The 25,000-nt window shown below is 36.9% G+C and overlaps 1 protein-coding gene across 1 annotated transcript in view; it reads left to right on the forward strand.

Annotated features, from left to right (window-relative positions):
- LOC144977069 (aquaporin AQPAe.a-like) overlaps positions 1-25,000 on the forward strand; it is a 41,482-nt gene that overhangs the window by 4,791 nt on the left and 11,691 nt on the right. The window contains exons 2-4 of the mRNA XM_078921815.1: positions 1-88; positions 15,993-16,101; positions 20,250-20,386. The exon at positions 1-88 is cut by the window's left edge and continues 1,220 nt beyond it. Of these exons, the coding sequence (XP_078777941.1) occupies positions 1-88; positions 15,993-16,101; positions 20,250-20,386 (334 nt within the window). The remainder of the gene's footprint in view (positions 89-15,992; positions 16,102-20,249; positions 20,387-25,000) is intronic.

Consider the following 25,000-nt stretch of genomic DNA (forward strand, 5'->3'; position numbering starts at 1 on the left):
AGGCCATATCAACCCCGCTGTCACGGTTGCCATGTTGGCCACGCGAAAGATCAGCTTGGTTAAGGCCGCTTTCTTCATCATCTTCCAGGTAAGTTGTATTCTATTGGAGCGTTAATTCATTGATTACATTATATTCCAACCTAAAAAAAATCTATCTTTCTATCAACCAACCACCTATCTATCTATCTATCTATCTATCTATCTATCTATCTATCTATCTATCTATCTATCTATCTATCTGTAAAATTATATTATGTAGATTCTATTTACATATAATTAATATAATTTACATATTCCATTTATCTATCTTTTCATCTATCGGTAGATTATATCTATAATATCTATCTATCTTTCTACCCGTAGGTTTATCTGTATATATCTTATCTATCTATCTATCTATCTATCTATCTATCTATCTATCTATCTATCTATCTATCCATTTTTGTGTTAACCATTTTACACATTACCAGTAGTCCTCCTTTAAAAATCCTGAGTATTTTGTGTGATAGTTTTGCAACAACCTTTAATTATAGAACGGCATTTTATGTTATTTTTTTAAAAACTTTCCACGCGACATAGACAGTATGTCGTCAAAACTAACACCGAGCAATTAAAAGTATCTAGTCGTCTATATATGTGTGTTATCAACACTATTTTTGTATCATCATTTGGAACAGGCATCGGTGCTAAATGAAAATCTGAGAAGTTGTGTATGATATAGAAGGAACGAAATTAACGTCAATCATCTTTTTGTTATTGTTTTTGGCCAGCCATTTTTATGAGTAGTTCTCACTAAATTCTATTGATCAGACTAAAAACGTTCAAGGTTACACGTAGTTCGTGTGTTGGTACGTCATATCCGGCTGGCGGATGTTGCGAGTATTTTGGATGGTACTGGACAAGGCATAAAGAAACTGTAAAAGAGAAATCATCACCCCTTGACTGAGATTGGACCCACGTCCTGTGTAATCTGTGATTGGACCTCCAGGTGTTCAACCATGATGTCACCATAAGCTATCAGAAAACATAACCTTCATCTCCAGTCCAGAACGGTTGATTATTAATTTTGTGATGCATGATGAAGATTTCTTGGAATTTATTTTATTTTCTATCTTCTATACCATTGTAACATAGACACCTATATATTCATTTCTTCAATCACAGAAATGCAGATTGGCGTTAAGGGTTGTCTTCGTGGAAGACACTGGACCATGACAGGTCAATGTGAACTTTACAGACAAAACAATTTTGTGGTCAAGGGTCATTGACGCGTAGGGTGCTAATCTGTCTACAGTGGAACCTCCCGATTACGACACCTCCGAATAACGACAACCTCTTGATAACGACATTGACCCGTGGTCCCGATTTTTTTTCTATTTAAGATCAGTAAAAATAACCTCCAAATAACGACGCACTTTTTGATAAAACCTCCGAATAACGACATCATTTTGGCGATTTTCGGCAGTTTTCGTAGATATCTGATACTAAAAATACCGAGTATGAGTACTCAAAAGTTTATAAAAACGATTCCTGCTTGAACCAATGGGAACGCAGCTTTTTTTGACGAATCTTGGCTGATATGCATTAATAAAAACCAAGGTATAAATGTAAGTGTAAGCAAGTAAACACAAAATCTTGGAAAATGTGATATTATGTGGTGATAGAAGTAGTAGTAGTAGTAGTAGTAGTAGTAGTAGTAGTAGTAGTAGTAGTAGTAGTAGTATAGTAATAGTAGTAGTAGTAGTAGTAATAATGATAATAATAATACTGTGTGTGTTGTAGTAGTAGTAGTGGTATAGTAGTAGTAGTAGTAGTAGTAGTAGTGTTTTTGTGGGAGGAGGAGGAGGAATTTTGTTTGTTTTAAAGGGTTTTACAGCGCATGTGACACATCTATGTGCCAGTAAAAAGGGAAAAAATTGGATAGTAAAAACATTCTAGATTTACAATTGAAATGACATAAGAAAAGGTAAGACAAAGGGGAATGGTTTAAATAAGGAAAAGATGTAGATTCCAGGAGCACACTATCAGTTTACTCAGTTCAGATCACCTAAAATACTCACCCAGACACACGCACAAGAACCCTCTAAGAGGAATACACTACAATGTTTTTTTTTTTGTTTTGTCAATGTTAATAAAAACTGGTCCCGCGGGCCTTACCACGCCCACTTTGTCCGCCATCTTGGAAACCTCTAAATAACGACACCTCCGGATAACGACATAAAAACTCGGTCCCGTGGCATGTCGTTATCGGGAGGTTCCACTGTATATAGTGGTGCACGATAATCTCAATAATAGGCTAGTCTTTGGCCAGCAGATAATCGCTTTAGACTTTAAACGCGCAAAAATAAAATGTGACCCATCAATTCAAAATGGCATCATGTCGGAGTACAGAAGATAATATTTAGAATTGAAAAAAAAGAAAGAAAATGAATAATATTATAATATATTCAAAATAGAACATTCAGATTAGATTTGTAAGCTTTATTTAAGAATAAAAAATATTTTTTCTTTAATTGAAAACGAACCCCACCCCCCCCCCCCCCCCCCCCCCCCCCCCAACCCCGCTAAAAACAACATCATATTCAGGGGAAGCAAGGTCGCCAAAATATCGCACTTTGACCCGGTAGGTTCCAGATTCGACCGCCGCTTCAGAAACTTTCAATAATTTCCTTGGGCAAGATTATCAACTCCCGACTGTTTAAATGGACAATATGAGTATCTCCTGCTAACACCAGGGGTTTCTTTGACGGATTATCTATATTCCCCATAGAATGCCGAGCCGACATTCTTTCATTACATCTCATATTTATCACAGTAACAGCGATGTCATTCGGGGTTCATTGTTAATCAATATTATCGTATTGTTCTTTTTGTGAAAACGGTCAGCACTATAGACAGTCGTTAACGGAATATATTCCTCCAATCTCTCTTTCTACACAGTTTTTCCTCACGATGTGTGTGTACGTATGTGTGTGAGTGTTTGCAATGTGTAAATAAATAAATACACGATATATATATATATATATATATATATATATATATATATATATATATATATATATATGAGAATGTGCGCGCGCGCGCGCGCGTGTGTGTGTGTGTGTGTGTGTGTGTTTGTATGAGTCATAAATTCATGAATGATAAATGATTGAACTGGTCAGGTTATTGTATCAACTTCATCTGATATGTAAATTAATCCCGGCTTATACATCATTCTTGTTGTTTTGATCCAAACGCTCAATAATTCTAGGCAGTGAAGGCAAACTTCTTTTCATCTCTTCCTTCTCCCCCTTCCTCCTCCTTTTCCACCACCACTTCCTCCTCCTCCTCCTCCTCCTCCTCCTCCTCTCGAGCACTCAATAAGATTAGGCAGTATAGGCCACCTTCTCTTCATTCTCCTCCTTCTCCTCCTCCTCCTCCACCTCCACTCAAGCATTCAATAATTTTAGGCAATATAGACCATCTCTCTTCATTCTCCTCCCTCTCCTCCTCACGCTTCCATCTTTTTCTTCTTCTCATACTCCCCCTCTTAGTTTCCCTCCTCTTCCCTCTCCTCCTCCTCATCCGTCTCCTCCCCCTCTTCTTCTTCTCTTTGTCTACTATCCTACTACCACTACTTTTAATACTCCACTACCACCACCACCACCACCACCACCACCACCACCACCACCACCACCACCACCACCACCACCAGCACCACCATCGTCACTACGACAACAACAACAAGAACTACTACTACTACTACTACTACTACTACTACTACTACTACTACTACTACTACTACTACTACTACTACTACTTATGATACTACACCTACTACTACTACTACTACTACTACTACTACTACTACTACTACTACTACTACTACTACTACTACTACCACCACCACCACCACTACTACTGTTACACATTTCTGTTACTGCTCTCTTCACGAAAACCCTCTGGTCTCTGTTACTGCCATATCGGTTAAAAACGGTTTGGCCAAATATCCTTACTACTCTTTTGATGAAAAAGGTTTGATCAAATCTCTGTTGCTGCTCTCTTGATGAAAAAGGTTTGGTCAATTATTCATTACTGCTGTCTTTGTGAAAATAGTTTGGTCAGGTTTTAATTAAATCAGATAGATAATTAGAAATTTGTAAATTTAAAAGAGATTTAATTTAGCCGTTAAATTGTTAAATGTCCCACCGTTCATTAACCCTCATAGTGCATTTAAGTTGACACACTTTACACACCAAACAGTTTACGAGGGTCTCTTAACACTCAACACGATGTCAAAAGGGGGCGTTAACTACATGATGATAATGCGGTGGAAGGCGACATTCTTTATCTCGTTTATTTAAAGTGATAATACAATCATGTAGATGTAACATCCTTCATTGCTAAGGTACCAAATCAGGGTGGGCAATCATAATATGCTATATCTCATCCAAAGAGTATGAGGTTTAAGCTAGTTTATAGGGGGGGGGGGGGGTAAGATCGTCCTATATGTCATAAGGAACTCTTTCAGGGCCATGCTGCTAATGAATTCAAAGTTTATTCCGGTCTTTGTAGCTTTAAACCAAGTTACATTAATTTGCGCGATTCTCTGAAAAAAAAAAACCCTCCAAAAATACAGACAAAAACATCTTTCTTATAATTTTGGCCTGAAACTCGTCCTTCAAAAATCGATCGATTGAAAGGTTTAAAAGGAAGCCTCATCTTATCAAAGCTCTCAATAAAACATGGGATTTCATTTCAAGGACATCTTTAAGGAAGTCCCGGGTTTGAGTGTTTTTGACAAGATGAGGGTCATTTAACGATCGATATATGAAGGGCTTTGAGCACATTTAATGGATATTGCGCTATAAAAAGCTCAATTTAATTTATATGAAGGGCGAGTTTCTGACCAAAGTTTTTTTTTTAAATGTTTTTTTTTCAGAGTACGTCAGAATTGTAACTCGGTTACTTCAGCACCTCATAGTACATTTAAGTTGACACACTTTACACATCAAACAGTTTACGAGGGTCTCTCAACACTCAACACGATGTCAAAAGGGGGCATTAAGCAAATAAAAAAAAGGAGTCTTTTGGAGACATTAATTAGGCCTGTTTATCCCGGTTTCTATAGCAGGAAACGGACAATAAAAATTGCTTGCTGCCCTTTAAATAGGACTCTAGTTTATCGCAGATTATTTTCAGCCATATCTAACAAAGCAACCTAATTACTGTTTGGTAGAAAGGGGAGTCAGAAAAAAAAATCTCCACTTCACCGGGGATCGATCTCGGTCCGTGTGTGTCGGGAGCGAGTGGTCTACCAACTGAGTTATCGAGACACCCTGATTAAATAAGAAAAAACTCGTTTATTTGTTCTTGTTGTTCTTGCCCCCCCCCCAGTTTATTCAGTTTTCTGGGTCTAGTTCATCCCAGCCAATACCAGATAATCTAGGCAGTGGATTATACTATGAGATAGTGATTTGGGACGGCAAACGAAGTCGCTGATGCACAACGAATAATTATTATAACCGTTTCTCTTCCATACTGCATATATTTGCTAATATATTCAATTAATCATTGAAACATGAAACCATTTCGGTTTATTCTCTCTCTCTCTCTCTCTCTCTCTCTCTCTCTCTCTCTCTCTCTCTCTCTCTCAAACACACACACACACACACAAACACCAATGCATACACCCACACACACACACACACACACACACACACAAACACAAAGACTCAATTACACTTTCCTTGTCTGTTATTTGTCATTCTTGACTCCCCCCCCCCCCCCCCCCCCGGCCCCCCACACCTCTCTCTCTCTCTCTCTTTCTCTCTCTCTCTCTCTCTCTCTCTCTCCCGCTCCCTCTCTATCTATATCTCTCTCCCTTCCTCCTTCCTTCCACACCCCTCCGCCCATAATATATATATATATATAATATAATATATATATATATATATATATATATATATAGAGAGAGAGAGAGAGAGAGAGAGAGAGAGAGAGAGAGAGAGAGAGAGAGGAGAGAGAGAGTATGTGATTTGTTATAAATTAAGTAATAAAGCATGCATCGGTTTTGTAATCTGTATAATATTATGTACCTATTTGGTATACTGAAAGCACACAAGCGATGACTGCATATTTCACCTTAACTTATAGCAAGTCACACACCATAATACGTTATCTTTGTGTTGTGATTTTAAAATGCAAATTGATTGAACCAACACGGTGATATGTTTTGAATGTGACACTGTAACTCTGGGGCATAGGATTGTATTCAATCAACAATGAATATATTAAAAACAAACCAGCCAAAAATTTATTATATACACTGAATATCGTGAGAGGATGTGCGAAAGGAGCTTTTCCCAAGGACTCTACTAGAGTATTTGCATAGCACAATAATATCCACTAAACGTGCTTAAAGCGCTTCACAAGGGGTCCCTAGCCAACAGCAATACTTAACATGTAGGACGAGACATGGCTCCTGTTAGGCGACATTACAATTGTGTCTACAGAGACAACGCTGTTAATGCCCAGGTGCCAGGTACTACATTTTACACCTGAATATGCGAGTGAGATAATGTGATTTTAAAAAAACCCAACATTTTCCATTAACTCAACCAGGCGCCGCTCAGAGCGTGAATCGAACCCTGAAGCTTCCGGTCCGAAGATGAGTGTCATTTCATAAGACCACTCAGTCGCACTGTATAAAGCATAGAATGTAGTACAATTCTCACATTTTGAACTACATTTTACCCCTTTTTTCTTTGTTGTTGTTGGTATCTAAACCACCCCACCACAATATCATTTTGAGACCATCCACATAATACGAGACTTAATCCTCTCCGGGCCTTGGGCACATAGGTGGCTGTATTCCAGGACAGACCTGCTTCCTTTATTTCGTCTTCCACAGTCCAACATTGTTTCTATTGTTTCTTTGGGTCTCCCCCGCATTCTCTTCCCATCTGCTGTCCAGTACAAGGCTATCTTGGGAAGCGACCAGGGTTAGCCTTGGAAGCCACCCTTAACATAACACTCATAATATAATTTGACTTAAAATCAATTTTCAGCATCAACATCATTCCGACACAGGACCGTTTTGAGAAGATTGGTCATAAATACGCTATTGGAATTAATCACCAAACAAGCACACAGGCTTTTGTTTCAGTGATATAAAACCATGTGTAAAACATATAATCAAACCTGTGTTAATAACGATTAATGATCCCCAGAACCATTAACAAATAATTACACACACGGTGTTCTGCCAATGCAATATATAATAAGATAATATGTGTACAAGTATCATTCCATTTCTATCCGTATTTACGTTGACGCACACTGACAGAAAAGTTTTTTTTTTTTGTTTAAGTCAGATTCCACATAGTCTCATATTGTTTTCTAAGAAAAATCCCTTTCTTCATCCCATAGGTGAAATTTATCTCTAGGGTATATTCCAAGGGAAGGCTGGAATAACCCAGGCGTTAGCCGCAATGTAGCGCCGCAAATTGAGCTAGGGCGAGGTGGCTTGCTCAAGAAGGCTATACAGCGCAATGGCCGGTGATCGAACTCGGTACCTTTCCGTAGGAAGCAAAGACCGTACCGCTGAGCAACGCTGTCCCCATGATGTCTTTAAATCCAAAGACCTCCAGTTGTCAAAAATAATTCTTAAAATCTCAGACGTCAAAGAAATCTCAAGTTTAAGAATGTTTGACAAGTTGAGGGTCATCTTAATTCATTGATATTGTAATTTAACTCTGTCCTTACCGACCACTTTCAGTACTTTCCCAAAATGGCAGGCTTACCCCGCAAAAATTAAAAAAAAAAAAAACAAGGAAAAACAAACTCAAACAATCTCTCTACAAAACAACTTTATGTTATTTTTAATTAAACAATGATCATTCTTCAAAGTTTGTGATGTACAAATTAAATCTGAGAAAAATATGTATATTGTGTCGTAACAAATGTGACGTTTGCTGTAGGTGGTAAGGAGAGGGTTAAATAATATACTTCTGGTCAAATAAATAGAAAAAAAAGTTTTTCCAATGTCCAGCAACACATACCGTTTTCATTATAAACGCAGTTCATGCGAATCTATCATAGCATACTAAAATATAGATGTGATTTCATGTTACCCTCCTAGCTGTCCATCCAACCATCAGGCTTTTCCAACGACACTGCCGTACTATGAAAAAGACACATTAAAATTTTTTGGACCAGAAAACTCGTCCTTCAAATATCAATCGCTTAAACCGACCACCATCTTGTCAAAAACTCTCAAACCTAGAACTTCGGATAAGTCCCAGGTTTGAGAATTTCTGACAAGATGAGAGCTATTTTAACCGATCGATATTTGAAGGACGAGTTTTCTGGCCAAAATTTTTTAATGCGTTTTTTTTTTGTTTCGGAGTGCGAAGGTACAGACGCCCAACTCCCAAGGGTATCATTTTTCTCCCGAATTTCGTATTTTGTAATGCCCGTTTATATAGCACTCAATACAACGCAATGCCTTGTTAATGGGAAAAGGGTTTTACTTTGATAAATACGAGATCCCATTTTCCCGAATGGACCCATTTAATAACTGGTATAATCTCAGAATGAGGCGGACACCAAGAAATGAATTTAATATTAAAATGATCCGAAAGATGAAATTTTGGGTTTATGGACTTTATAAATATAAATTAAAAAAAAAAAAGCATGAGCTTCTTAATATAGCGCGGTGTCCAGTAAAAGTGCTCAAATAGCTTTGAAGGGTCCCAAGCCAACAGCAACACTTTACTTGTAGGACGAGACATTGCGCCTGTAAGGCGATACTACAAAACATTTTTTCCGACAGAAACAACGCTGTTAACGGCCAGGTACTCATTTTACACCTGAGTACGATGAGAGAATGTGTGTAAAGGCCTTTTCCACGCATTATGCGCCACCCAGAGAAGGAGTCAAACTTGGACTTTCCAATACGAAAGCGAATGCCAAACCACATAACCACTAAAACATCGCCCAAGTTTCATGTTTTTGGAAACAAAATCAACTTTCAGCATCAATACCACTCCGACGTACTACGGTTGTGATATAAAAAAACAAAAACAAAACAGAAAAAAACTTGAGCTTTTATATAGCGCAATATCCACCAAACGTGCTCAAAGTGCTTTACAAAGGAACCCTGACCAACAGCAACACGTATCATATAGAATGAGACATGACGCCTGTTAGGCGATATTACATTTTTCACCCGACAGAGATAACGATGTTAACGACCAGGTACTCATTTTACACATGAGTACGGTGAGAGAATGTGAGTAAAGAGCCTTTTCCAAGAACTCAACTATGCGCCGAGCGAGGCTTGCTTTTCCAAGAACTCACCTATGCGCCGAGCGAGGCTTGCTTTTCCAAGAACTCAAATATGCGCCGAGCGAGGCTTGAACCCAGGACCTTCCGATCCAAAAGCGAGCGTCATAGCACTAGACCACATAGCCGCACGTGTGGGATATAAAGGGTCATTAATTACTTGATGATGATATCATTTCATAAGAACATAACATAAACAACGTCGATGGCGTAATGACGTCGTGTTCGGTTGGCTTTGAGATTAAGACCACGTCCTTGCGTTCGAATCTCTGTCTAGGCACGAGAGTGGTTATAAACCTTTGAGCATATTAAGTACTGTCTTTGATTTGATGTCTGACAGTGACAATCAATGCACTCTAACATCCATCCTTCGTGTATCGTTAAGTGAGGAACATTAATACTTATCCCACTCGACTCCAAAGTTGATGAATACTTGACAAAAGACGGTGACGAAAGTTTTAATATTGCATGTAAAAAAAGATCCACATCCCTAGAAATGTGGGTTTTCAGGACGGCATACGTCCATGTCTTGATGAACCATTTGAGTGTCAAAATAGTAGTAGTAAGTAACGGAAACGAGAAGAAATCAAAGAACAAAATTGATCCACGTTATCAATTAGGTTTCATCTTTAAGCACCAGGATTCGGGTTTTAACGAGCTTATGCACATATGCAGCACACTATCCACTAAACTTGCTCAAATCGCTTTATAATGGGCCCCAGCAAATAGCAACACTTAACATGTAGGACAAGACATGTCGTCTGTTTGGCGATATTACATTTTTCATCCGACAGAGATAACAATATTAACGACCAGGTACTCATTTTACATGTGGTTAGTACGGTGATAGAATGCGAGTAAATAGCCTTTTACAAGGATTCAACTATGCACCAATCAGAGTGAGTCTCGAACCTTGGACCTTCGATCCGGTGGCGAGTGTCATACCACAAGCCAACATAGCCGCATGATGTAATTGTGTTGACAAGCCCGATAATTCAAATTTCAAGGTCTCTCTGGGAATATTCTCACTCAAGATCAAACCGACACACACACAATATCGTTATATCAAGCCTATAATTGCATTAGGCTATCGGATCTGCAAAAATGTGCACATCGATTTTACAGTGAAACTGTGAATAATAATATTATCATTCTTTGCAAACAGCGACAAAGACCAATGACCTGAAATCTGTGTGTAAATCAAGATTCAAATATTTGATCTGTCAATTAAATGTCACCGGAGTGATTCGTCTACAGTCGGGACGTGTTAAAACTTCCGAAGAGGCGTTCTTTTCGGACATTTCGGGCACTTTGATTGGTGTTTCTTAAGCATGAGATTTTATACAGCGCATTATCTACCAAGTGTTGTTAAAGCGCTTTACAGGGGGTCCTTAGTCCCAAGCCGATATAATCACTTAACATGTAGGATGAGATATGTACACCTGTAAGTCGCTCCTACATTATTATTTTCGACAGAGATAACGATGTTACTTATTTTACACCCGAGTATAGTGAGATAATAATAAAATATGAATAAAGAGTCTTCTCTATGGACAGACATTTGCGCCGCCCACAGTGGGGTTCGATCCAGGGACCTCCAGGTACCCAGCCATACCGAGTGCCATATCACTAGACCATATGTTTTATAGTGAAATATGCAGATGATACTGCTATTCTTGGCTTATTAAAAGATAAAGTTACCGAAAAGAATTATTTCAAACAAATAAATATATTCACCGATTGGTGTAAACAAAATCAGCTTGAATTAAATGTTGAAAAAACGAAAGAACAGGTGTTTGGTGTAAAAAATAAAAACGACTTAAAGTGTGTGGCGATCGGTAAAGATGATGTTGAGATAGTTGACTATTTTAAATATTTAGGAATAACCATTGATAGTTCCCTCAATTTCTCTCAACATATTAATATAACATCTAAGAAAGTTGCCCAAAGATTATACATACTAAGGAAATTGAGAACATTTCAAGTAAGGAAGAAAACTATGTTAAGAGTTTATGACTCATTGATTAAAAGTGTAATTGCGTTTGGCTGCACCATATGGTTTGGAGGATGCCGACTTAAAGATAAATCAAAAATTTCAAAATCTATCAAAGAGGCATCAAAAATAATAAACCATCCTCTTGATGGAGTAGAAAGAATTCATGGAAAAGCAATAGAAAGGAAAGCTTTCTCAATTACCAACAATAAAAAACATATACCATGAATTTAGTCTTATACCATCTGGGAGAAGGTTTTGTCAGATTAAATATAGAACTAACAAGTATAAATCAACGTTCGTTCCATCAGCAATAAAAATTTTGAGTATTTCATATGGTACAGAAAAACCAAGGATTGATTCGTTGACTGATTAACTGATTAATTTATTTAATGTAAGATTAACTGACCAATTGATAATGATGATAATTTTTGGTGTCGAATTGCCACAATCGTAACAAATTGAAAACGAAATGAATATGTTTATGTTGTGTATATCGCACGTGTGAAGAAAGAAAGAAGAGAGAGAGAGAGAGAGAGAGAGAGAGAGAGAGAGAGAGAGAGAGAGAGGAGAGAGAGAGAGAGAAAATAAGTAGGAGTGAAATATCTGTTCAATCTTAGTTATCGTTTAACATTATAACAAGTGTAACTAAATGACAAATTGCCATATTTATGGACAATAAAGATCTATTATTATTATTATAAAGCCCTACATCAACGATAGAAAAGACACATTGTCTGCTTGCTGCTTACCTATCCACTGTCCTATATTCCTATGATATTTTTATTTTGTTTTATCTGTATATCAATATTTAATATGTCATGAAAATTTACAATCGTTATATGGGTCTTATTTCTACCCCAATGTATTATCAGCCACGCATTGTCATTATAAATATCGTATACATTTTCACACCCACCCCCCCCCCCTCCACTCCCCACACTCTTGCCTTCTGTTTTGTGCATCAAATACATGCCAGATAATTGATACCGTGTCAAATGCCTTGAACTTTAAGAACCAATGGGGAGAATGTCATGCTTGGGATTTCACAAAAGTAATTGGAAGAGCACTCAGTTTACAAGTAAAGGGACTCAGGTTCAGTCATATATTATATCTATCCTACTAGTGATAGACATCCGTGGGTTCAGTTGAGTTATTTATTTATCATGCCTCCCTTTCAACAATCTAGCAGTGGTGTGGTGAGCTAGTTGAGTCTAGTGAGAATCCCCCCCCCCCCAAAAATAAAAAAAACAAAAACAAAACAAAACAAAAACAAACAAAATAACAAAGCAACTGTAACATCTTCCAAAAGAGAGAAATACTAAACATCAACCGTTTCGGACTCACAGCCGCGTAGTCTCTGTTGAAAATAAAAGAAGTTTTGAGCCCGAAACATTCTGTGCTTAGTATTTTATTCCTTTTTAAAACAGGTGTGATATTTTAATTTTGTACATTCCTTTCTGTAGTCCGCCACAGCTTCTATCAGATTAGTATTCACCAGCAGCTGATTTATTTATCTATTTACTGAAATGTGATACTGCTACGTGGATTGGTAATTGTAAATAATATTGTGTGTGTGTATGTGTGTGTGTGTGTGTGTGTGTGTGTATATATATATATATATATATATATAGGGGGGGGAGGGGGGGGGTACAGTGTAGGACAGAAGAAGAGTCTTGTTTTAAAAGTTCAAGAAATAATATTAACAGCAGCAGCAACAACACCGAAAACAGCAACAATAATGACAACAACAAAGAAAACCCAACGGTTAGCAGGATCAAACCAGATTTTTGTGGAAACAAAAGCAGACATTCATTCGTCGGTTGGAATGTAAACTATAATTTGTGACACATCGCTTCAATTTGGTAATACATAGATGTCAGGATGGTCCAGATGTCGGAAAGCGACTTGTCAGAAATACATGATTTTCCACGCTTTAAGATAATATATTAAAATTCTCTCATTAAAAACAACTTAAAAACCTAACCCAAGTTAGATGTTTTTGGACATAAATTCAATTGTCAGCGTTTACATCACTCCAACATAATACTGTTTTGAGGCGATGGGTCACATTTTGCCGCATACAGATAAACACGTTATTTTCAGAAACCGTTTATTTCAAATGTCATTAGATTAACATAGCTCACATGTCAAACAGTTTTGAACCTGTTTCCTTTGAAGACACGGGTTTAAGGTGGGGGGGGGGGGGGTGGAGAATATCTCGAAATGGATATAATTTTATTCAGTGTTTATATGTTTGAGTCACAGTGGGTTGAACAAGTTTGTTTTAAAAAAAAAAAAAGCAGCACTGTAATAGCTCCAACCATAAAAATGTAAGTGTCTTTCCATTTACAGTATAATATGGTCTAGCAAAAATGAACAACACTCTTATACTTATAATCCACAGGTACCTCCCAACACTCATATATATATTATATGCTTTAGTATTTTCCATCAATTTATTAAATAAGAATTTTCTGGCCCAAATTGAGAAAAAACATTGCCATATAACATACCAAATACCAATTTTCGTTCTTAGAAGATCATAAACTTATTAATTCACATAAACTGAAGCTGTTCTATTAATTTTTGTTTATTACTTTTTACGGTCTACACCTCCTAGCAGCTTAGCATCACTAATTCCCTTAGTTTCAAATTATGAAGGTAATTAAGCGTTGGCATGACCTATGTGTTGTGTAAATGCTAATGCTACGTCAAGCACGGATTAACTGGCTTTTTTTATTTGATAATTTAATGTGTTGAGTGAATTATATATCCATTAACAAACACGCAATACGAAAGGTAAAAGTATCTAAATGAAAACAGTGATTAGTTAAATAAACAGTTATAAATTGCTCATTCCCATATATAAATATCACTGTATCTCCCCCCTCCCCCCTTTTGATCAATTACGATAAATGAAAGCATTATGGCGCACATTTAACATGGTGAAATCGTGACAATGCGGTATATAAATAACAAATGCTATTTTTACGTAATACGCAAATCCTCGATAAAAAGGAGGCCTTCAGAGCCGTTAAGTACACATAGCAGAGTTTTATCCCGGTTCTGTAACCTTAAATGGACAGTAGCACGTTGTCTACTACCATTTTGGTGGACCAATAAACTATAGCTAAGTAATGTGAATGTTGCTGCTGGAAGCTCGAAGAAATAAGTAATATGAAATTGAATGTAAGCTTCATCGTAACAACGCCACTACCACATCTCATTCATCTGTAGTGTTTCAGTTATCCTGTTTTGTTGATAAAGGGGAAACCCGAAACGTTCATTGGATCTGGTCTTGTAATAAAATAGAAGCTTACATTCAATTTCATATTACTTATAGCTAAATAAGAACAGTTCGGCAGATGAAACAGACCCAGCTTTCTAGATGGGTCAGGGAAAATCTCGACTGCACCCTTGATGGATATCGTCCTATAACTTGTTAGGCAGATGCTCTCCCACTGAGCTATCGGGTTCCATGTCTCCGGTAGAACATGGAGACATGACTCATTATATTTCCCATAAAATTTCGCCATGTCGATTAAGAATAAAGATCTGAAAAATGTCCATATGTCCATATTAATATCCTTCGTTTCAGTTGGGGAATTATGAAAAATAAATAGTCCAACGTCACTCATGGTCGCTAAACTCACTTTATTTTCCGATATTATTTTTGATAATAACAAGACGTGAAGTGAGTAGGAGAGTGCCAGAAGACAATAGAGAATGACAATTTCTCCACGGCGATGGGGGCCACAGATTAGAGAGAGTCTGGTCTGTGATGGGGGCTCGAACCCGACAACTCCGCCTGGCCGGGGAGAGCGCGGCTCTACTGTCTACCACTCCAAAAAACAGTGTTTTCAAACACTATGTCTATCTAGAGCCGCTCTCCCCAACTTCTTGAGGTCTAAATCGTTTCTGTGTTACATGTTTGTGTTGAGAATATGGCCATTACGCTCAAATTATGCTGGCTAACAAACTTCGCGACGTTTGTGTGTGTGTTGAACCCATGACCTCAAGAAGTCGGGGAGAAAGGCTCAAGATAGACATAGATTTTGAAACCACCTGTTTTGTTTTGGAGTGGTGAATAGCTCAGACAGTAGAACCACGCTCGCGAGTTCGAGCCCCCATCGCCGCCGCAAAAGTTTTATTCTTTATTGGCACTTATTATCAACATAAGTGCCTGCTCCACTCACTTATCTGATTTTAATTTTGAAACACAATCAAGATAAACCAAAATAAAATATGCAAAAATTGACAGTTTTTGACCACATTTTCATGGTGTCAAACTTGCTTTATCCACTCCTTCAATTAAAAAAAAAAAATTAAAAATCTCTTCTACACATACGACATTTACTGTAAGCCACGATATCCGATGGTTATTAGCATCTGGACAGAATGGGGTAAAATGCAAATTACTTTATCGGAAGACAACGTTAGAACCAGAGGTTTGTAATCATTCTCACTCGTTAAGTCAACGATCACCCCAACAGCTTTGCCCATGTTACATACATTTGTGTCCAGAGACAATATGCCTGGTGTTTACCTCACTTTCCTTACTGAAGTAATTGTCCAAACTTGTTGAATTTACGGCCTTACTCAAGTGGGCCCAAAAATATTTTATCAATCTCATAATTTTAATGGAAAAATTCCCTTTGTTTTATTCCAGCTGATAGGCGCCGTGGTCGGTGCCGGCCTCCTGATGGGATTCACCCCTTCAGAGTATCACGGTAACTTGGGAGCCACTCTGGTCAACGACAAACTCAATGTTGGACAAGGTAAGTGGAATCAATTAATAAATTAATAGGGTAAAAACAGTCGTCACTTCCCTCGTAATGACGCATAGTCACCTAGTAACTGGTTCTAAACTATCGGAACAATAGAAGACGCCCTTATGAAATACTTCCCCGGCGAGCATGAGGAGAAAAATATTATAAATCTGACCATGTTTTGACTTTTATACATTCTGATCACATGACATGTGAAAATGTTCTCGCCATTATGAAGAATAAAAAGTACCGATTTTTTATTTATTTAGAATCAAGCTGCTGGTTGCTAAGAGGACGTGACATCAGACTATTGAATCCTATTTGGATCAAGTCACTTGTCTTTTCTGGAACACACAGATGATGTTGCATCAGCCATTATAGGCCACACAACTGATCTTTTGTCTTAAAGTGTGAATTCATGGGGAGCTTACTCACTTTCCTTTTGTAATGTCACAAAAGATTTAATTACAAAACGTGTAAGGAAATTGGGGGGATTGAATACCCGATGTCTTGGCGGAATCCCGTACATTACTTGCATAAATGTTCGGCCGTTATAAGAAGGTAAAGAAGCCATATAATATTGCCTTTTCACATCCATTGCACCACAAGAGGATTTATAATTTTTGATCGTGCACGTGAAATGTCTTTCGCTGGGAAGACTGGCATAATTTGATACGGTGACTAATCGTAGCCTTCGATTACTTAATCAGCCTGCCACTAGGACTTGCGTTTTGACATTTTTAGGTTTATGCAGCGCCTAGTGAATAGTCGTTATAAGTGCCCAAGGAAACAACTGATCCCAATGGTTACCATTGAATACAATTTGTTTTCTTTTGGTGATCGTCTTCTTTTATTTTGACGTAATTTTTTTTGGTCAGTCTCAGGCTATGAATTTACGAAGGCTACAGTAACGGTCAGTGTCAAGCTATGGATTTATGAAGGCTGTGGACCAATGTAATAGATGAACAGGTAAATGGGGTGAACATACATGGAATAAATTAACACACTGTTCTTTGATAATCTATACAAGTAATGAGACAAATAGCATGAAAAGGACGCTCGCTTACAGAACGCCTCATGTCTGTGAAAGTGAAGTGTATGACAGTGTTTAGAAATGTGAAGTGCCTTTGGGAAAAATGGCCTAAATTTATTTAATCTTTCTTGGATAAACAAGGGATATCGAATGACCTCGTTCCCATGATATCTTGTAGATTGTAGTATGTGATAAGTCCTGCGGTACTTACAAATAGACGTCGTGAACAGGCAGACTAAAGCCAGCCATTTTCGTCAAGTTGCCTTTATAGTCAGCGAGTAACAATGTGACCAACGTAGGTGTTCATACGTACTGATGCTATGCATTTAAACACTCAAAATAATGTGAAATTGAATGCAGATAAGCTTCAATTCAATATACGAAAACGGATAAAATGGACGTTTCGGGTTTCCCCTTTATCAACAAAACAGGATGAATGAAACACGACAGACGAATGAGATAATGTGGTAATGGCGTTGTTAAGATGAATAAAAAAAACATTGATGGGCAGGAAATGGTATGCTCCTTTGTTAGGAAGCACGAATTAAAATAAAACAATTGATATTAATAAAAGGTGCGCAATTAAGTAAGTCAAGGGGAGGAACTAATGTCATGCAGTATAGAAAGTGAAATAAAATAAAGTGTAGACTATTGTTGGAAAATATATAGACGTCTACAATGGAGGAAATGAAAACAAAATATAATGGATATAGGTATTAGTATACTCATCATCGGCAGTAGCAGCAGCAGAAGCAACAGTAGAACTTTTAGTAGTAGTAGTAGTAGTAGTGGTAGTAGTAGTAGTAGTAGTAGTAGTAGTAGTAGTAGTAGTAGTAGTAGTAGTAGTAGTAGTAGTAGTAGTAGTAGTAGTAGTAGTAGTAGTAGTAGTGTCGTCTTCGTCTTCGTCGTCATCGTAGTAGTAATAGTAGTAGTAGTAGTAGTAGTAGTAGTAGTAGTAGTAGTAGTAGTAGTAGTAGTAGTAGTAGTAGTACTAGTAGTAGTAGTAGTAGTAGTAGTAGGAGGAGGAGGAGGAGGAGGAGGAGGAGAAGTAGTAGTAGTAGTAGTAGTAGTAGTAGTAGTAGTAGTAGTAGTAGTAGTAGTAGTAGTAGTAGTAGTAGTAGTATTGTCGTCGTAGTAGAAGTAGTGTGGCGTAGTTGCACATATATATTGCTGGCTTATGATAGAGTAGTGGTTTTGTAATAGATGGTAACGATATTCCTTTGCATTTTGTTGTAGATGTTAATCATGACTACAGAGTGCAAGGGCCAATGATGATAATTGAATGTACAACATCAAGACATTCAAATCAAAGTCCAGATTCCAAGTTTCATTTCTTACTGGTTTATTTGTTGTGATAAATTCGAAATCCAAAATCAAATAGCATTGTCATAATTCAATCAGTTTCATAAATTTCAAATCCGTGAAACCAATCCAAATGTTAAGTAAATTTATCTATGTGACCATTTTTAATATACGTAGAATATTTCTAAGTCCGTAAATGCAATCAATGATAGTGAGCACAAAAAGTTTAAAGTAAAAATGTCCAGCCCAAAGTAGAAGTAGAATCGCAGAGTAGAATCCCGGTTTGATCAGAAACACTATTTTATACCCTATTGTAAACTGTTCCCACAATTCCTTCAAACCACTCCTCCTACTGATTTTGACTGTCCCACGCCAGTCTAAACCGGCCCCCTAAAAGTAAAAGCAATCATGCTCAACTCGAAACGTTAAATCCCTAAATAGTAATGCTAAACCCCGCCTTTTATGATATAATATTATTTTGGTAAACGTCTGGTTTTACGCCCAAATACGCCCAAATAACAAATACCAACTACAATTTGATGCTTTTATTCCCAAATACTAAATACCAATTAACACCGATCAGAGAAAGTAATTTTCTAGTACTCAATATAATAACCAGTCCTTTAACTTTGGAACGTAAAACTGTCCTAAACCCATTAAATATTGACCAAGTTTCACTGATATACATGAACCGTGAACTCATTAAACCCACTTGCTGGAATAATCAATCACTTCCCACTAGGACTCTTGTGTAATCTTTTTGCATAAGCTAACTTTCTTACAGTAGTAGAAGTAGTAGTAGTAGTAGTAGTAGTAGTAGTAGTAGTAGTAGTAGTAGTAGTAGTAGTAGTAGTAGTAGTAGGTGTAGTAGTAGTAGTAATAGTAGTAGTAGTTGTATTATTATTATTATCATTATTATTATTATTATTATTATTAGTAGTAGTAGTAGTAGTAGTAGTAGTAGTAGTAGTAGTAGTATTAGTAGTAGTAGTAGTAGTAGTAGTGATAGTAGTAGTAATAGTAGTAGTAGTAGTAGTAGTAGTAGTAGTAGTAGTAGTAGTAGTAGTAGTAGTAGTAGTAGTAGTAGTAGTGTGGTGTAGTCATAGTACAGTAAAGATGATACTGGTATGCAATTAAAGGAAAAGACGATGGATGGCCGGGGGAGTCGGGGTAGGGGGCAAGAGATACAGGTAGTATAATATTTAAATATGTTTTTGTTTTCCTCATTTTAACAACACCACTACCACATTACCTCATTCGCCTGTAATAATTCATCCATCCAGTTTTGCTGATGAAGAGGAAACCCGAAACGTCCATTTTTATCTGTTTTCGTATATTAAATTGAAGCTTACATTCAATTTCACATTGTTATTAATTTTTTCGAGCTTCGAGCAGCAACATTCACATTACTATTGCAGATAAAGACTTTTAACTTGAACTTGAACTCTAATGATAACGATTTCTTTTATCATTAACGTTAGAATTCATTTCTAAATAAAATACATGATTTTGATGGTGGGTATTTAAAGTTCTGTATCAAGTTCAAGTAAGCGGGTTGATGGCCGAGAAGTACGACGTCTCGTCTCCTTAGAAAGGCAAGTGATGTTCAGCATGCTCAGTGACCAGTTTGATGACAACGATTGCAAAACTCGACGTTTTTTCCCTAGACAAGGTACTAAATACACAAATTACTCCACTTAACTTAGATATGAATTGTTTCCTCCAGTGACAATGATTGTTAGAGTGCTATTTATGATAGGACCGCGCGTAATTTGTATACATGTTCATTAATTGATTTATTCATTTTACGTCAATTCAACAGCTGTGGGCGTGGAAATCTTCATCACCTTTATTCTCGTATTCGTCGTCTTCGCATCGGTTGACAGCAAGAGGCGGGACTTAAATGGCTCCACCCCCTTGACCATTGGTTTGTCGGTCACTATGTGTCACTTATTTGCGGTAAGGATATTAAAATGATTTAATTTTGTATTACTGATAAGTGATTTATTGCAATTTTTATGATATATTTTGAACTGGCTTTAAATAGCAAAGTATTTTTGTGTGTCCGTCAATACAATGGATTTATCAGTCAAAAGGGAGAAGAATTGAATTTGTATTAATTCCACAGTGACAGGAAAACTGCAATTTACCGATACAGTCGAAGCCACTTAATTGGAACCACAATGCTACGCAGATGTCGTTTCGATTAAACGGCTTTCCATTCAACTGATTCATTCCGATGGCCTTCAAAATTAGAACAATCTATCAAGACTATACCACACATGTAATAACTGTAATAGTAGTAGAAAAGAATTGTAGTGCTCATATGTTACAAAAGTGATACAGAATTCCTCTTCGATTACTTGCATAAACGTTTGCGTTACAATTATCGTGATATTCAATGTTACATTCGTGAAATCATGATGGCAGATGGAAAGAAACTAAGTGACTATTTGATCACCTCACAGTTATACAGAACTGATATTTCACTCATACCCTAACCCTCTCCTTACCAACTATAGGAAAATCGTCACATTTGTTACGATACAGACATATTTCTCATTCAGATTTCTTTTGTACATCACAAACTTTAAAGAAAATTTACAATGTGTTGTAGAGCTTGTTTTGCTAAGAAATTTATGGATCGCAAGAACTTACTGCTGTTGTGTTTGAAAGTAACAAATCTATTTTTTTGTTAGTTGGATGTGAAGTTTTTTGGAAAATTCCTGAAAATGGCTGGTAAGGAGAGAGTTAAGATATCCTAAATAAATCAAAGACAAATGAAATTTGCCCCGACGCAGTTTACAACATATTGCACAATTTTAGCCAACGCGCCATGCTCGTCAAACGCAAGCAACCATTTGATTATCATGATCTTTTTTGTTTTCATAGCGCCTTGGGATGCTCGAATAAAAGAGAGTTGATTGTAATTGATTCAATGGCGTTGTTGAATCTTAACGTACAATATTAACCCTACCATTGCTCTTTAAAATTAAATCTTGTTTTTGGTTTCCTGAAAAAAGGGACAAAAAATCTGATTAAGCTCAACAATTGTTCCAATTAACCGACATACCTTCCGATAAACCAGTAGACATTATTTAGGGGGAAAAAATGTCACAAACAGATCGTTCCAATTAAGCGGCATATGACTGCTTCGACTGTAGCAGTAAATTTGGAAATGAACTCTACCAGTGGTATACACTCATGCTTCTGGATTTTTGGATAAGTAGAAGCTGTGTAAGATGGATTTGTCATTATAAAAAAGATAATTAAAGAAAACAAAAAAACAAAAAAAACTTACAATGGTGAGTTCCAGATGTAGACATTGTGATATTGCGTTTCTTACGTCAAGGTAACACATTGCACATTTTTTGACAATATTAAGCAAACTCTTTGAATCGTAATAAAATAAATCAAAACATTTTGTACATTGAAACTCTAAATGATGTGTTCCATAAAAACTTGTCTTTCACAACAAATCCATCACATACATATCGCATGCTCAGTTAATTATGATATTATTCTCGGCGAATCCCTTGAATGTGAATGGAATATTCGTGTTATGCTGTTTTATATATATATATATATATATATATATATATAATATATATATATATATATATATATATATATATATATATATTCATACAACAAATTATATAAATATATATATATATATATATATATATATATATATATATATATATATATATATATATAATTTGTTGTATTTTGTTTTGTTTTATTTTATTTTTTGTTGTTTTGTTGTTGTTGCTGCTGTTTTTTAATTATTCATACACGCCACAAGGGATTCATCATTATTTTGATTAACTAATTGTGTGATCTACCTAACGTGATACGTGGTACGGCTTACGGCTTGTGCAAACCTACGTGCATAGAGGGGATATCCCCATCATTTTGTCAAGGGACACCCTTACTGTCTCCCCCCCCCCCCCCCCTCTCTCTCTCTCTCTCTCTCTCTCTCTCTCTCTCTCTCTCTCTCTCTCTCTCTCTCTCTCTAACTTTCTATGTACATCTATCTTTCTATCTATCTGTCTGTCTGTCTCAACACCCGCCGTCTTTTCCATATGCCCCACCTCATCTATTCTCGGACCACCAGGGACTAGAGAAGACAAACAGAATGAATGAGACAACGTTTTCGTTTCTTACATAATACGTGAGTGTTGCATTCGTACACGAATGAATGAATGAATGAACATACGTGCCTAAGACTACCATGACACTGTATCCAAACAATTGCCTTTGGTTCAGCTTAAGGTGTTTTCTCACTGACCAACCGCCGTATTACGCCCGTCTTTTGCTTTTCAAAGTGGTGTAAACTTAACTTAATAATGATTTTTCGAGATCTTTTGTAAGGAAAGCGCTATAAAAATTATTATTATTATTATTATTATTATTATTATTATTATTATTATTATTATTATTATTATTATTATTATTATTATTATTATTATTATTATTTCATCTAATCTAATATTTAGTGTAGATGGTGTCGTGGTGGTAGCACACTTGTTTACCTACGTGAAGGAACTGAATTTGGATTGTGTTGTGTTTTTGTTATCAACATCGGTCTGTTCATTGGGTTTGTTTTTATTTTTTTTCAATGGTCACTGGGCTCATCATCATAGCATGTCGCTCCAACACCGAACCCACTCCACACCATCTGGGGAGCAGGATCTTATGTCATGATCAATGCAGCTGGGCTCGTCCTGGCATTCTCTAGGCATCCACATGTATACAAGCTGGTCTCAGCCAGCTCCTACTTTTTCATGCTTCCAGCTGTTCTCCCAAGTTTTACCCGTGCTCTGTTGAGTGTTACCGATTGGGTAGCTCCGTTCCGTAGGGTAGTTCTCTGGGATCTTCTATGGCTTCATTTGCGTGATTGTCCGTTTCCCTCCATTTGGAAAAATGTATACAGCTGCATAGTCAGGGTTGATATTTGCTTCCCTCATGAAGCTCTTTCTCGACTCCAGTCTACTTATCGTTGGGTTGTGGTCATGGCTTCATTGATTAGATGAACTCGCAGAAAATGTTGAACAGGACTGTCGATACTTCCATATGATGTCATTGACCCATGATTTTGCCCCAACATCAAAGCAGTCCATGACGTCTGTATGATTTCAATTTCAAATTCGATTTTCAACATTGGGGTCACTTCGATAAAGTAATCTGCCGTACCCTAAAAAAAGAACGTTCAAAATATTTGGCCATAAAACTCGTCATTCAAATATTGATCGATTAAAATAACCCTCGTCTTGTCAAAATCTCTCAAGCCTGAGGCTTCAATGAAATCTTCAAATAGTCCCAGATTTGAGAGTTTTTGACAAGTTGTGGGTCATTTTAATCGATCGATATTTGAAGGACGAGTTTTCTGGCTATTTAAAAAAAAAGTGTTGTGTTTTCAGTGTATGGAGGAAGGTAATTGTGTTGCTTGAATATAAAAACAATGACTAGGTAAAATTTTAGCTCCAATTTGTTAGCAGAGACCAATGTGTGGACGTTTCGGCTTTCACTTTATTACAGACAAGACGAACAGTAAGATACAAAACACCAAACACATTATGGTAGTGATGGTTTTACGAAATAAAACTAGAATGAATTCGTGGATTTAGTCACTGGGCTGTTTCTACCACTCAGATAGTATCACAATTCTATGGTTAATTGTTATCTATAAGAAGATCCGGGAGAAGAACTGCCCTACGGAATTGAGCTCCCCAGGAATGAATGAGTAACATTCAACAGAGCAGGGTCAAAACTTGGGAGAATAGCAGCTGTAAACATGAAAATTTTGGAGTTAGCCGAGACCAGCCTGTGTACATGTGGATGCCCAGAGCAGACGATGGAGCACATCCTTAACTCTCTCCTTATCAGCTATTTTCAGAATTTTACCCGAAACTCCATACTCACCCAATACAAAAATACATTTTTCAAACAGATTGTAACGAGTAAATTCTATATTTTGTTCAGAAAAATGAGCTCTGCAACACAGTGTCTAGTTTTTATAGCTATAACTATAACAAATTAAATCAGAATAAGAAAATAAAATGTTGGCTGCATCATAACGAATGTGATGATTTTCCTTTGGTTGGTAAGGAGAGAGTTAAGAGAATACCAGGACAGACCCAGCTGCACTGATCATGATCTAAGGGTATGCTCCCCAGCAGATGCGACAAGCTATAATGATGATCTATAAGTAATCATTAATCCTTTAAGTATTGACATGTAAAAGACCCTAATTATTGCGTTCCCCAATATAATTAAAAAGAAAACAATAAAAAATTTGAGCTTTTTATATAGCGCAATATCCACTAAACATGCTCAAAGCGCTTTGCAAAGGATCCATGACCAACAGCAACACGTAACATATAGAACAAGACATGACGCCTGTTAGGCGATATTACAATTTTTCCGAGAGACAACACTGTTAACGGCAAGATACTCATTTTACACCTGAGTACGATGAGAGAATGTGAGTAAAGGTCTTTTCCAAGAACTCAACTATGCGCTGAGCGAGGCTCGAACCCAGGACCTTCCGATGGCCTCATATACTTT

Source organism: Berghia stephanieae, chromosome 7, assembly GCF_034508935.2.
Source record: "Berghia stephanieae isolate SIO BIC M18660-M18661 chromosome 7, UCSD_Bste_1.3, whole genome shotgun sequence".
In the NCBI taxonomy this organism is placed as follows: Eukaryota; Metazoa; Mollusca; class Gastropoda; order Nudibranchia; family Aeolidiidae; genus Berghia; species Berghia stephanieae.